We start from the raw sequence: 15580 nt of genomic DNA, 5'->3' as shown, positions 1-15580 counted from the left end.
AATTAAAGTTTATTCATCGTGAATGATAAATCTGCAAAGTATTGATGCTCTGTACTAATGGATTTGAAAATGCTTTTCAAAAGTATTGGGATACAGAGTACTATAATTCTTTAACCAATCAAAATCCACATGCTCACCATTTGTTTGCAAACTATTTGGAAATTTTCCATTAAACGAGATTATACACGGTCACACGGTGTTCTTCTAGAAGATTAAAAAAATAAACTCATTCGAAACAACACTATCTCCTTTTTCTATGAGTACCCTCTCAAAATCGAAAAAATCAAACGTAGTATGTATATAAATTTTCGATTTTTTCTCTACATAGTCCTTCTAATATTTCGATATTCTAATTGGCCAAGGGACACGTTTTTATTAGCTATTTTGTGTAGTTTTAACTGTATTTAAAATATGTTAACTCGGGAAATGATCAATTGCTAACTAATTAGTGATCACAAATTAAGATAAAATCTTACCCATTAGATTATAAGATCTAGTTGATAAAATAATGTCACGTGGATTATATTTTAAATTAAAAAAATATTAAATAAACTTAAAGGGTATTAATGTCAATTCTCTCTCATCAAAATCATTTTAAAACTTTAAATTTACGTAACTCTCTGATTTAAATTATGTTTTTGCAAAAAATATATCAAATTAAAGATAATTTTATAAGGATTCCAACGAGATCTCAATTGCATATGTCCCGACGATGTTTGGGTGATGAAATTTGATAAATTATATTTTATTTTCGTACATGTTGATAAGCAAATTTTATCAACAAATGCAAAAAAATCTCAATATATTGTATGCAAAATCTAAATATAATGTAGATAAAATATCAATAAAAATGTGATGATATTTTCTTGTACTTGATATTCTCATGCCATATTGTTGATGTTTTTAATACACTATGTTGACATAAAAAAACACCCACGAAAATTATCATATGATAACATAATGACGATATTACCCTATTGTTGATATTTTGTCTACTATTTATTGAAATTTGTGAATTTTAATCTCATCAACTCATTTCAAAATCTAAGGGTGTAGATTTAGTCTTAGTTTTAGATTATAGTGTTATAAGCATTAGAAGAGGACCGTGTTAAGTCGTATATAAATCTTACACATAATAAAAGTATACTGAAAAGAAAATCAGGGATATATTTTTGGGGAAGGCCAGATAACATTACCCTAGCCATCTAAAGTCAAAAAATAACAAGAAACTGTCTGTTTGGATAAATGTATGCAGACACAACCATGTGAATATAATATCATATTGTAGGCTTTAAATTTGGTTAATAATATCATATTGACTTCTAGCAAAGTGACGGAAGGAAATAAAAATAAAATTAATATTGTGTAGGTGTAGACAAAAGTTTATTAATCCCTCCATCCCTTAAATATTGTTACAGTTTGACAGGACATAGATTTTAAGAAATATAATGAAAAGTATTAGTTTTATAATAAAATATGAATGAAAATAAGTTAGTGGAATGTGGGAGGTTATTATAAAAAATAGTAAAAAGTGAAATGTGACAAATTTTGAAGGACGGACAGAAATGGAAAATGTGATAAAATTTCAGGGACAGAAGGTGTAGTTTCATAAGCAAATACATTAATATCGTCTAGTCTTGAAAGTCAAAAGTGATGTGGTTAAATTAACAAAGTTTTTACCTAGTCCACTTATATCACGCGTCACATTTCATTCCAACTATGGAAGCTTCTAAATCTTAGAAATTATAATTATAGTTAGATTTTGGCATTTTGCTTTTTACATAGAGTAGAAGAGCATGAATCATATTAAAACCACACCATAAGAGGAATATAAATTTCTGTACTCAAATTGGCACGAAATTAAAGTTGTTCCTAGATTATCATAATAAGATTATTTGTATATTGAATTGGTAAAATTAAAGCTATTTTATAGTATACCATATATCATATCTGAAGCAATAACTATCCATTTGAAATTTGATTCAGCGTCACTTTTAATTAATTGAATATGAGAGAAAGCCAATTAGGCTTCTACGTGACATATTGACGTGTTTGCTTACTTTTGAGTGCATTTGCAACTCTGGTTAAACTAATGAAAAACTATTGTTAAACTATAAAGATTTATTTGATTTTGCGTATTATTTAAGTTCTAAAATACACCGTTGCTTGATCTTATGTATCTCTAGTTTCTCTCGTTTATTTTCGATGCCAAAAATACCTCATGCTGGTTAAGAATGACAGAACCAGAATTTTTCTCTTTGAACCTATAAGTCCACCATTGATATCTGATTATACTTGTATACACGGCTTCATGTATGGAGAAGCCAATATATTGGAAATGATGAATAACAATTCTGTATTAGTGAACTCTCAACGATGGTAATCGAGAGTTAGGCGATGCATAGAGCAATTCTAAGTGAGAAAGCTTTGGGAGAAGATGAAAGGCTTGTATTTCAATATGTATAAAGTCACGGTTTCTTCTCCTTTTTGTAGAGAAGATTACAATGTAATTTTGGTAATAGATCAATCTATTCTAGGGCTAAGTATTACACATTAATTGCCTATCAATTACATATCTTTCTCCACTAATGACTCTTCTTCCTTTGGCAAGTATTGAATTCGGTATCTTTGACACTCCCCCTCAAGTTGAGCAATGATATCTCCAATGCTTAACTTGGCCAATACTTCTTTAAAGACCTTTGGGTGAACAGCCTTGGTTAATATGTCAGCAAGTTGCTCTTCCGAATGGACAAATGGGAACTCAATAATCCCTCCTTCCAGTTTTTCCTTGATGAAGTGCCGATCAACTTCCACATGTTTTGTTCTGTTATGTTGTACTGGGTTTTCTGAAATGCTAATCGCAGCCTTGTTGTCGCAGAACAATTGACTCTTTCGAGTAGGTGGGAAGCCAATTTCTGTAAGTAACCTTCTTCGCCATAGGATTTCCATGAGTCCACTTTTCATTCCTCGGAACTCGGCCTCGGCACTAGATAGAGCTACTACCTTTTGTTTTTTACTCCTCCACGTAACCAAGTTTACCCCTATGAAGGTGAAGTAGCCTCCTGTAGATTTTCTATCCACCGGATTGCTTGCCCAGTCAGCATCAGTGTATCCATCAATCTCCAAGTCTTCTTTCTTTGCTAGGAATACTCCATATCCTACAGTACCTTTCAAGTACCGCACGATCCTTAACGCGGCTTCCATGTGATTAACCTGAGGTTTGTGCATGAACTGGCTCACAATGCCAACGGCATATGCAATGTCGGGTCTAGTATGTGAGAGATAAATGAGTTTTCCAACCAGTCGTTGGTATCTCTCTCTGTCAGTGAGTTCCACTCCTTCCTCTAACTTCAAACCATGGTTGGGAATCATCGGAGTATCAGCTGGCTGGCATTCGAGGAGACCGGTTTCAGCTAACAGGTCTAGGACATACTTATTCTGCCTTAAGAATATTCCGTGCTTGGATCTCAACACTTCTATTCCCAAGAAGTACTTCAGTGCCCCTAAATCTTTCATCTCAAATTCCTTGAACAGATTTTCTTTCAACTTCTGAATTTCCTCTATATCATCTCCAGTGATAATCATGTCATCAACATAAATAATCAGACATGTTACCTTATTGTCTCTCGATTTTGTAAAGAGTGTGTGATCAGACTGGCTTTGTTGAAATCCGTGCTTGAACATGGCTTGACAGAACTGGCCGAACCAGACCCGGGGAGACTGCTTTAACCCGTACAAGGTTTTCCGCAGACGACAAACTTCTCCTTCTCCAAATTCTCCGGCAAAGCCTGGTGGGACTTCCATGTATACTCCCTTGTTTTGTTCTAGTTCTCCATGTAGGAAGGCATTCGTCACATCAAATTGGTGTAGGTTCCAGTCTTTGCATGCTGCTACAGATAGTAGTGCCCGCACAGTCTCCATTTTAGCCACGGGGGAGAAGGTCTCTTCATAATCCACTCCATATACTTGGGTGTATCCTTTTGCCACGAGTCTCGCCTTGTATCTCTCGATTGAACCATCTGCTCTTCTTTTTATGGTGAATATCCACCGGCATCCAACTGGTTTTTTTCCTTTTGGCAGCGTACATTTCTCCCATGTGCCATTCTTGACTAGAGCGTCTATTTCTTTCTTCATAGCTTCTCTCCAGTGTTTGTGTTTGCTTGCCTCCTCAAATGATTGTGGGATATCTTCTTCCTCATATAAAGCCGTCTCGAAGGCCCAGGCCATTTCTGATAGGTGACATTGCGCAATATTGGATACTGCGTATTTTGCCTTCTTCCCTCTCCAGTCCGGGGAGTACCGTCGAGGAGGCACTCCTCTTGTTCTCCTCTGGGGCAACTAGTATGAATTCCTCTCGCTTCCTCCATTGGTTCCACTTTCCTCATTGTGTCCTCTATCAAGGTTAGTGCCGTCCACAGGTATATTATCAAAAACTGAACTGGTTACCTCAGGAATCAAAGGCGGGGTTGACGGTTGATTAGTGTCACCTTGCTCGTCGTTCTGTATTATGGTATTTGACGGCCCGGCGGTGTTGCTAACTTCCTCAGGTGGACCAACGTCTGTGACAGGGCTTGGCTGTGACTCTCCCCCTATCTGTGGTTCCCCTGGTGACTCTCCCCCTAATTGGTAGTTTTGAATATCCGGTAGCCAATCTAGGAGGTCATTTGTTGGATTATTGTCTGAAGGTTGTGTCTCCCCCTGACCGCTAGATTGGGCGTAGAAGTATTCTCCTTCCACAAAATCACAGTTCATGGTTGTATGGATTTTACGGGGTTTTTGGGTCATAGCATCGGTAACCTTTTTGATTTTTTCCATAGCCAAGGAAGACACATTTTAGGGCGCAGGGATCAAATTTGGAACGGTCGTGTTTAGGAATGTGGACAAAGACCGAGCATCCGAACACTTTGGGTTCAAGGGATAGAGAAGATGGGATGTCGAAGTGCTGGGAAAAAATGTCTAAGGGGGTCTTGAAGCTAAGTATGCTCGTCGGTAGTCGGTTAATGAGGTAGATAGCAGTGGCTGTAGCTTCTGGCCAAAAAGATTTTGGTACCTTGGATTCTATCAAAAGAGCCCGGGTAATTTCAAGAATGTAACGGTTTTTCGTTCGGCTACCCCATTTTGTTCTGGATTGTAAACACACGTGGTTTGGTGGACTAATCCCTTTGTCCTAAAAAATTCTTGCATTTTATTGTTGACAAATTCCCCCCCATTGTCTGATCTAAGGGTCTGGATGGTGTATTTATACTGTGTTTGAATAAGGTTATAGAAATCAACAAACTTATCAAACACTTCATTTTTATTTTTCAAAAAATAGATCCAGGTCATGCGGGAATAGTCATCAATAAAAAGTACAAAATATCGAAAAACTTGCCCGCCAGTGATAGGAGCAGGACCCCAAACATCAGAGTGTACTAAAGCAAAAGGAGATTTTACTCTCGTATTGTTTAACTTGAAAGAATGTCTACGGTTTTTGGCCAACACACAAGTGTCACAATTAAAAGAGTTCAAGGATTTAACTAATTTAGGAAAAAGAAGACGGAAATATCCCAAAGATGGGTGTCCTAACTGACGATGCCAAAGCCAAGCCTGTCTGTCTGTCGGTCCGGGAGTCAGCATCATTGCAGCACTCTGTTGGGCTATCTCGTCCACATAATACAGTCCGCTTCGCTCAGTGCCACGCCCAACTATCATCCCCGTCTTGATATCCTGTAACATGCAAAATCGAGGCTGCATTAGTAATTTGCAGTTCAATTCTCTAGTCACATGACTAATGGATAACAACTTATGAGATAAAGACGGAACAAAAAGGCAGTTAGAGAGGCGCAGAGTTGGCGAAATATTTATTGAGCCTGTTCCCATGACGCGGGCTAGGTCCCCATTGGCGGTTTGGACATGAGATTTTTTGGATGTGGCAATAGATACAAAGTCTGAGGCTTCAAACGAAATGGTATCGGTTGCCCCACAGTCAAAGATCCAGTGAGTGTCTTTAGGACCTGAATCAGACGTCGAGGAACAGGCTAAGGCTTCGAAGGAGTTTCGACAGGGTATAGTTGGCTGAAGGGTGATGTTTTTGGAAAAGTGGGGTGCAATTTGTAATGTTTGTGCAACTGAGGGGTCATTTCGAAAATTTGTGGAAGTTTGGGGTGATTTTCTGGAGGTTTCGTTTATGTGGGGTGTTTGGTGTAATATATTTGAAGTGTGGGGGTCAGTTTGGAAATACTTCGGTTTCGGGGGTGGAATTTGGGTATAGTTTGTGGGAGGGGACTGGAATAGAATATTTGGTTTTCTTGGGGTGGAATTTTGGGTTTTAGGGAGTTGGTCGAATTTAGGGCTTTGTAATGGAACCCTAGCCGCCTCTCCCCCTCCATGTGTGGGAACCCTAGCCGCGTCGTTTATCCTTCTTTCGCCGATACCGTCGGCGAAATCGCCGGTGAGAGCGCCATTCTCCCCTGAATTACCTTCGGACCATGTTCGTGCTATGGATACGGATGCGGTTGGGGTCTTCTCCTCGGCTCTGACTTGACCGTTGTCGCCGGGGATGCCGCCGCTGCCGCTGCCACCCGTCGGAGCATTTCCGGTGTAGGAGGCGCGGTCTTGAGCGATAGCTGCTGAGGCTCTCCCGCCTCCCCTGTTTCCACCGGTTCGGCCCGCATTTCGGGCTTGTCTCGCCTTCTTCATCTCTTCCCACCACTCTGGGAACCCATGGATGTGGAAACACGTTTCTTTCGTGTGTTTCTTTCCTCCGCAGTGACTGCATACTAACTTGCTTTTGTCCTCATCCTTCAGGTAATTAGGGTTCCTCGATTGGGGATGGTGGTACTGTGGTGGGAGTGCTCGATTTCGGTCGTGTACTGCAAGCCCTACTCCAATTCCGGATTCCTTCGTCTCTGGATTGAGTAATTTTTCATTGACCAACTCCCTTCTGACTAATCCATATGCTTTCCTTGCTGTTGGTATTGGATCCATATTGAGGATTTCCCTCTTTATCTTTCCGTATCTGTTGTCGTCCAGTGCCCACATGAATTGGTACAATCGGTGCCTTTGTGTGTTCTGATTGTACTTTTCGATGCTTGATGGAGTGTTCATTGGGTTTGGATCCCGGGTATCAATCGATATCCAGAGGTCTTGTAATTTCTGCCATAGGTTCTCGAGTGTTGATTCACCTTGTTTAATGTTATATACCTATCTGTGCAGGTCTGAAATCTGAAACAAATCGGCGCCGCTTCCATACGTGGTGGCTAGACTCTCCCATAAGTCATAAGCCGTCTCGTACTGGGACACCTCGTTTACGAGGCTGGCGTCGATGTTGCTTATGATCCAATTGAAGCAGCAATCGTCCCGCTGCTGCCATCGGTTGTAGGTTGGGTCCGTCGGAGGGGGGGATCTGTAACTCCATTAATGTGAGAAGCCAGACCCTTCCCTCGGATCCCTCGACTCATCAGTTTAGCCCATAGCGGGTAGTTATCCCCGTTGAGCTTCTCTGCTAGGCGCACCTCGCCTAGTGATTCGATGGATGAAGGCTGGTTGTTTTGATGTTTCTGAGACATACTCAGTCTCATAAACTCGGCAAACTGTTCTGCCGAGAGGGTTACGGCTGTGTTGGTTTTTGGAGGACTGTCTGATTCTGACATTTTGGTTGTGTTTTTCGCAGGTTTCAAAGGGTCGGGAAAGGTATACGAGACTGTGATGAAATTTTTCTGAGTCTCAAGCCCGGATAAACCTGCTCTGATACCATCTCAACGATGGTAATCGAGAGTTAGGCGATGCATAGAGCAATTCTAAGTGAGAAAGCTTTGGGAGAAGATGAAAGGCTTGTATTTCAATATGTATAAAGTCACGGTTTCTTCTCCTTTTTGTAGAGAAGATTACAATTTAATTTTGGTAATAGATCAATCTATTCTAGGGCTATGTATTACACATTAATTGCCTATCAATTACATATCTTTCTCCACTAATGACTCTTCTTCCTTTGGCAAGTATTGAATTCGGTATCTTTGACGAAATGATGAATAACAATTCTGTATTAGTGAACAAGCTATAAACCAAGCATGTTAATCATGAGAAAAAAAAAAGATGGAATGTATATTGTCTGAGCATTTTTATAGATCATAAGATGCGTTTGGGACTCAAATTCAATTAGTAATAAAACCATAAAGTGCACACATAAAAATAAAGTAGTAGTACTTACTAAAATATGCAAGCTTATTAATTTATATTGATAACCCAACAAAACCAATAGTTTAAAAAGTCAAGAAAATATAAAAAACGTATAATTATTGCTGCTACGCGTCTGTCTTTGACCAAAAAAAGGGTTCATTTAATTTGCTAGCATAAGAAAAAAACTCCCTAGAATAAGACTCTTTACCCTCTCATTACCCAAAGTCAATTATACGAAGCTTCAACACACATACTTTAACACTTTCACTTTTCCAAAACATTATATAACCAACCACACATTTGCCCTAAACCAGAACTTACAATACTTCCTCTCCTAATTCACAATGGCCGATCATCAAAGAATCCACCCGGTAGACCCCGAGGCCGGGCCTCCCCCGAAACCCACCGCCCCACTCGTCGGGCGAGGCTCGTACCGGTCGGAGCAGGGAGACCCGGAGAGGCCGATGCACCGCACGATACCCTACGCGCCGATGAAGCCGCCAAAGAGGAGGGGCAGCTGCTTCAAGAAGTGCTTGTGCTGGACACTAGCCCTCATCATCATCCAAATCATACTAATTGGCATACTAGCTGCCATAATATACTTTGTATTCGACCCGAAAATACCGAAATACTCGGTCGACGCCATGGGGATCACCGAGTTGACCACCAACGTCGACAACAGCCTGTCCGCGACGTTCAACGTCAACATCACCGCGAGGAACCCCAACAAGAAGATCGGAATATACTACGAGGGCGGGAGCCATCTGAGCGTGTGGTACACGGGCACGAAGCTGTGCGAAGGGTCGCTGCCCAAATTCTACCAGGGCCATCGCAACACGACACTCCTCAGCCTCGTGCTCACGGGCCAGACGCAGGATGCATCCGGCCTGGTGGCCTCGCTGGATGCGCAGCGCCAGACCGGGAACATCCCGTTGAACCTCAGGGCCACGGTGCCGGTGAGGATCAAGCTGGGGAGCTTGAAGCTGATGAAGTGGAAGTTCTTGGTGAGGTGCAGGGTTAATGTTGACAGTGTGGCTCAGAATAATGCAATCAGGATCAGAGACAGCAGCTGTAGATTTAGGTTCCGGCTTTGAACTTTTTTATTTATTTTGGTGCTGATATATATACATATACATATTGATTTAGGCACACAATCATCAGTTAGATTCATTTTTACAATAAATTTTGCTGGTGATTTTGTTGTGTTCAATGGAGGACTATATAGGTATTATGGTTTTGCTCTCCATGTGTTGTTGTAGGCCATGAGCCATCGATTATTTACATATATTCTTTGATTATATGAATATTATTGATTATTTATTTAATACTATTATGTTTTTATCAGTTCTTCAAAGTGAATGAAAACCAGGGGATGCCTGTTCTATTAAGTCATCACGTTTTTCAAATGGATGATATTCAAAAGTAGAAATAATCAATTTAAGTATCCAACCTGAAGAAAACGATGATTATTCCTTTAACCATACATAATTCACTTGCTTCACGAAATAAAAGTGGACTTTCTAAGCTTCTAATATGACCTGCAATATAGAATAGATCTAAAGAAATTAACTACTACTAATATCTTACCATATCACGAGAGTATTCTTTTGAAAATATAGTACTAGTATTTTGAAATGTCTCAAAAGATGTTAAAAAGACAAACAGCAAACAAAAAAAACCACAAATATTGAGCATACATATCTGAATTGACACTTATCCTTTTATATCACTGCAACAAGCCTAAATTATGAAGGGTGCATACAACGGCTCAGTAAAATGAATCTGAACAATATTATATTTGGCATAAACTGTCAATCAAACATCCTCATTTTTACCTCTGCTGTTTCTAGCTAAAGTTTGGTTCTCACAAGCAAAGCTAAACAGTTTTAAGGTATTGGCAAACATCAGTGGATGACCGGCTTCAAAGGATGTGCTCTAAGTTTCGATAAGTCCAAGCTTGCATCTAGCTCTTCATCTAACTCTCCGACAATGCTTCTACAGACATTAAAAGGAAATTTTACATTATGTATAAGTATAACAAAAAATGATAAATCAGATCAAAATATTTAGGTAGTTCAGAATATGAGGGATATCATACATGTTATCACCGCGAATGATGTAGAGACCCAACACGAGTTGCTGTACACCTTCCTACAGATAACAAGACCTGAAGATTTAGAATATTGCTAACAGAAAACGCACAACAATTACTTCTTGCACAGCTGAAGTGCATATAGCATCATTAACATTGGGGGAGGGCTGGATGACATACTATAGTCCTTAATTATTTGTGAGAGTAATATGATGGAACCTGGATAATATGTCATCTCCCCGTTTCATTAATTGAACAAGATTTCACTCCTCCTTTGTTCATTAACATCAAGGAAGCATAAAATATCAAAGAAATTTGTATTCAGAATTTCATTGGCATGCATATGAATATCTCAAGTTTCTGAGGGCATGAATATGTCACTCCTCCTTTGTAGTTCTTCCGTGAAACCTTATTTCCAGTTTCTGAACTTCAGAATATATAATTCAGAAGCATAGAGAAAACTAAAAAGGGTGAGTGACAAAGGCAACATGTTCAGTTAATGCATGATTAGCACTGCAATGTATGGTTGAAATTCAGATTGGCTGACAAAAAGCCAATCTGATTGAAGAACTAAAGCGAAAACAGAAGTTGTTAAAGTGTCATTAAAATGAATTGACATAGTCAACAAAATCATTAAAATGGCAGGCAGGAAAATATTCACATGTTCAATACTTGTAAGAGAAGAGACCTTTGTGGAGTACACCCGTTCATGAGACTCATCAAGAATTATGTTGGTAGCTTGATCGAAACCTTTCAGAATTCCCTGCATGAAAGGTCATATTTCAGTAAAATATAGCCAAAGTTATTTTTCTCTATTTCGGCCCAAAAATGAAGCTCACCACAATATTCCGCCCATCATTTGTGATAACTGAAATTGTCTCTACAATAAGAAAAGGGAATATAAGGGTCCTGACTGGTAGAGAAGTAAACATGCCAAAAAACACCTGTTGCTAATAGGATGTTGTCACCACCCTTGGCAAGCATAGACAAACAGAGAGTAATAACTTTCAAGTTTCAACAAATATAGTTTGACAAGCAATAAACTGAGGTGTTTGTCAATTTATGCCATCACTAAAATTTCATGAGGTGGTGACAAGAAGAGCATATCCTTGAAAACAATGCTGGAATCTAGTAGATTTAATCTTCTCAATGACATGAAAGTGTTGAAATGGGTAATTTTATAACAGGCCAACCTAAGAATTTTGATCCGTTTTCCGCTTATATGATTATGTTCTCTTTCAATTCATAATATAAGCAACGAGGAAGCCACACAAATAAGGATATAGAATTTATGTCACAAAGGTAGATAGGTTTAGTGCTATAGATAACTCTTACACAATAAAAAGACAATGAAATCATGAAACACCATGATATTACCCTTAAAAACAAATAGTCATTCCGAGTTCAACAAATTAGTCCATCAAGTTCCAAGTTCCAATGATAACGGAGTAGACAAAATAAGAAGCCTTAGCTATGGAACTTGAAAATGATTCAGATAATACAACAATATGCTTAGACAGGATAAAAGATTGCGTACGATCAACAAGAGTCTCAAGTCCAGCCCCAGTTGCCATCTTCTAATCCTCGATGAAAATGAGCAGCAAGTGAGCAAATGGCCTTTATTAGTCCACTCAAGCTCCAAATGATATTCCTGATAAAAACAATTTCGCAGATCAAGTCCAATCAGATGAGGTATCAATTTTCTCCTCTTATTAGTCTCCTCCAAGAAAATGAAGTCCATGGTATGTTCAAAACCAGTCTGAATTCTATAAATTTCATATAAAATTGAGCAGGAACTCAATCCAGAATAGAAACAAAATCAATTCAAACAGAAACAATAAGATCAGAATACTTGAATTGAAGAAAATCAATAAATGCTGCAACACACCTCAGCGAGGCCGGCTGAGGCAGTGCCGAAGGAGAGTCGGCGAGGTACGCAAGCGGCAATACGACGAGGTATGGCGGTGGAGCAGCGTGGCAAGCTGGCGGCTGGCGCCAAGGCGGTGAGGCAGGCGGCAAGGCGAGTGAGAGGCGGGCGGATTTCGCCGGTAAGGGTGAGAGAGAAGGAAATTGAAGCGCCACTTTCATTAGGGTTTGAGGGAATATAATATTGGTATATGTATAACCGATATGGAGTAATCTATGCTCAAATTTCATTTTTCGATTTCTTGAACTTTGTACTATAACACAAGATATGTTTCTAACATTAATTTTTTTATTTAAATATATACGTAATTTATTCAATTTTTTTATTATTCGGTATATTAAATTTATTTAAGGTGTATAACTATAAAAGAATTTAATTATTTCTATTTGACACTTCAAATTCTACAATTTAAAAATATAATTTATAACTATAAATTACTATTACTCCCTCTATCCGCTATAAGGAGTTCCGGTTTACTATTTCAGTGCGTCCGTCATTAAGAGTCTCAGTTCATTTTTAGTATAAATTATAGATACCACACGTTCCACTAAGGCCACCCGCAACGCGTTACGCGGGTGGCTCGAATCCCGTCCCTCCGTGACGAGACGGTCGCGGGACGCGTTGCAGCGTCCCGTCTCGTCCCCAGTCCGCCGAGACGCCCGGCTCGCCGAGACAGCCCGCGAGCTGTCTCTCCATGCGCGCGACGTGGCGCCCTCCGGCGCGATGCGTGATGCCCACTCGCCGACCCGCGAGTGGGTTTCGTCACGCTGACGCAATAAATCATTTTTAAATGAGTTATTTAATAAATTAAAATTTAATTCGAAAAAGGTAATATTAACGTTTTTCGACCGTTTTTCCAATTTTTTTTATTTTTTTTACTTTATAAATACTCCTATTTCATCCTCATTTTACACACAAACACACATTTATTCTTCTCAAATCATCTCTCTTTCCACTCCAATTTTCATCTCAAATCAATTCTTTTATTCTTCCCCCAAAGTTAATTGATCTAATTGATCCATATGAGCAAATGCATCGAATAATAGAAGAATCACTTGAAGAAGATCGACGCCGGGAGGCGGAGGAAGCCGCGCCGCTTCAAAGACGCTCCCGGACTTACATCCATCGTAACCGAGAGGAAGCTGCTGCAAGGTTAGTACTCGACTACTTCTGCGATAACCCGGTTTGGGGAGATACCTACTTCCGTCGCCATTTTCGCATGCGGAAACTTCTATTTCTCCACATCGCAAATACATTGGCAGCCCGGGAAGAGTTCTTCCAAGAAAGGTTCGACGCCGTCGGCCGTCCCAGCCACACGACGCTGCAGAAATGTGCTGCAGCAATCCGTCAGCTTGCGACTGGACAAACGGCGGATGTGTTCGACGAATACCTCCACATTGGAGAAAGAACTGGGAGAATGTGCTTGATCCAATTCTACAAAGGCGTCCGGGCAGCCTTCACCGACGAATTTCTCCGGAAGCCAAGCACGACAGATTGCCAGTTTCTGTTCCACCTTCACGAAGAAGTGCACGGATTCTCCGGAATGCTTGGCAGCTTCGATTGCATGCACTGACAATGGAAGAATTGCCCTGTGGCGTGGAGGGGGTCGTACACGAGCAGCCACAAAGGCACCCACCCCACCGTTATACTCGAGGCCCTTGCCGACTACCGGCTATGGATCTGGCAGGTGTACTTCGGGGTCCCCGGATCAAACAACGACGTAAACGTGCTCCACAAATCCGACCTCTTCGCCAAAGTTTTGGATGGTAAAGCGCCGGCCATCAACTTCATCGCTAACAACCGGCAGTATAAAATGGGGTACTATCTTGCCGACAGCATCTACCCGAAGTGGCCAACCTTCGTGAAGACGTGCAACAGGCCTGTGAACGCAAAGCAGACTCTTTTTGCGCAGAAGCAGGAGGCTGCTCGCAAGGATGTGGAGTGGGCGTTCGGGGTTCTCCAAGCGCGCTTCAACATTATCAAAGCTTCGGCTCGTATGTGGTTTATGGAGAGTATGGTCGACATCATGTATACGTGCATAATCTTGCACAACATGATTGTCCAAGACGAATGACCTGAGGCGGGAAATTGGTTCGACCCTGAAGCCCCCGGAAGCTCTACCGCAAATAGTCTGCCTCGCAGTGGAGTGCATCCGTCTATAAAAGAACGATTGTCTATTCGAGCAAGGATACGTGACTCTACCGCCCACGCCCAACTCTAAGATGATCTAATTGAGCACATTTGGGCAAAATTTGGCAACCAGTAGACGCACATCATCGTCGTTCTTCTGCTTCTTTGAGCTTTAAAATTTTGAATTTAGTGAGAGTGAGCGGAAGAAATTAAATTATGTATTTTTCATTTTTAGGATTTTTAATTATGTTTTTTATTTTTTTAAGAATTTTATGTTGTAAATTTATTTTATTTAATAAAATATGTTTTTATTAATTGAATTTGTTGGAAATAAAAATAAAAAATGGAAATGAATGAATAGTAATTTAAGAGATGGTTAAGAGACGGATAAGAGATGGAGGGTTGCAGGTTCTGTCCCTTAGTTAAGAGATGGAGTAAAAAGTACCGTGGGGCCCAAGAATAGTAATTTAAGAGACGGTTAAGGGACGGATAAGAGACAACGTTGCAGACGGCCTAACTCATTCACTCATATTTTATTATAAGTAAGAGCATCTCCTATGGCGCCCCTCCGGTAGGACGTCCGGTCGGACACCGGGAAGGGCGACGGGACGTCCGCCGTTGGGAGGTCGGAGGTCGGATACGGACGTCCCGTGAGGACGTCGGGTGTCCTCGGACGTCCCCGGGAAGGGCGGGTGGACGGGCGCCACTGTGGCGAAGGTCGGACGTCCCGGTCGGACGTCCGATATTTGATTTTTTTTTATTTTTATTTTTTAAATTCTATATATACGGCTCGTTGAACTTCTTTTCATTTGCACCACTTGTGTTAACAAGTTTCTCTCTTCTTTTACTACAAATTTCATTTCTACTTAATGGAGAACGATAGGAACTCCCCGGCCACGAGCGAGTCGCAGACTCCGGCGTTTCCCATAGATCTGGAGGGAAACGTTAGCGGAAGTGCGTCAACGGTTCCGGGAATGTCGGGGATGGGTGGGATGGGTGGAATGGGTGGAATGGGTGGAATGGGTGGGATGATGTCCCCTTATATGTACAATTGGATGGGTGGTATGGGGGGTATGACCCCAAATATGATGATGCCGGGTATGAGGATGGGGGGCATGACCCCAAATATGATGGGTATGGGTGGGATGATGCCGGGGATGATGCCGGGGATGATGCCCGGGATGATGCAGGGGATGATGCCGGGGATGATGCCCGGGATGATGCCTGGGGGAGGGGGTGGCAGGGGTCATGAACCAGTAGCGGACGATGTGTAT

General features: G+C 40.8%; 2 protein-coding genes across 2 annotated transcripts; one reads left to right on the top strand and one right to left on the bottom strand.

Annotated features, from left to right (window-relative positions):
* Positions 1-8462: 8462 nt before the first annotated feature.
* LOC121783682 (NDR1/HIN1-like protein 6) lies at positions 8463-9482 on the top strand. Its single transcript, XM_042181831.1, has one exon. The coding sequence runs from the start codon at positions 8502-8504 to the stop codon at positions 9249-9251; it is 750 nt and encodes a 249-aa protein (XP_042037765.1). The 5' UTR covers positions 8463-8501; the 3' UTR covers positions 9252-9482.
* Positions 9483-9830: 348 nt separating this feature from the next.
* Positions 9831-12371, bottom strand: LOC121785415 (sm-like protein LSM8). The gene is made up of 6 exons (XM_042183833.1): positions 12138-12371; positions 11787-11900; positions 11089-11129; positions 10938-11012; positions 10256-10308; positions 9831-10152 (listed from the first exon to the last, which is right to left on the bottom strand). The coding sequence occupies exons 2-6, from the start codon at positions 11821-11823 to the stop codon at positions 10062-10064; spliced, it is 297 nt and encodes a 98-aa protein (XP_042039767.1). The 5' UTR covers positions 11824-11900; positions 12138-12371; the 3' UTR covers positions 9831-10061.
* Between the last annotated feature and the right edge of the window lie 3209 nt (positions 12372-15580).

This window comes from Salvia splendens, chromosome 21, assembly GCF_004379255.2.
Source record: "Salvia splendens isolate huo1 chromosome 21, SspV2, whole genome shotgun sequence".
Lineage (NCBI taxonomy): Eukaryota > Viridiplantae > Streptophyta > Magnoliopsida > Lamiales > Lamiaceae > Salvia > Salvia splendens.
This window is presented reverse-complemented; position numbering and strand designations above follow the sequence as displayed.

Coding starts and splice junctions, on each gene's coding strand:
- LOC121785415 (XM_042183833.1), bottom strand. CDS start 11,823: ATGGCAACTGGGGCTGGACTTGAGACTCTTGTTGATC. Junction 11,130..11,786: donor ACTTGAGACTCTTGTTGATC/GTACGCAATCTT, acceptor TTCTTATTGTAG/AGACAATTTCAGTTATCACA. Junction 11,013..11,088: donor ATGATGGGCGGAATATTGTG/GTGAGCTTCATT, acceptor CCTTTCATGCAG/GGAATTCTGAAAGGTTTCGA.
- LOC121783682 (XM_042181831.1), top strand. CDS start 8,502: ATGGCCGATCATCAAAGAATCCACCCGGTAGACCCCGAGGCCGGGCCT.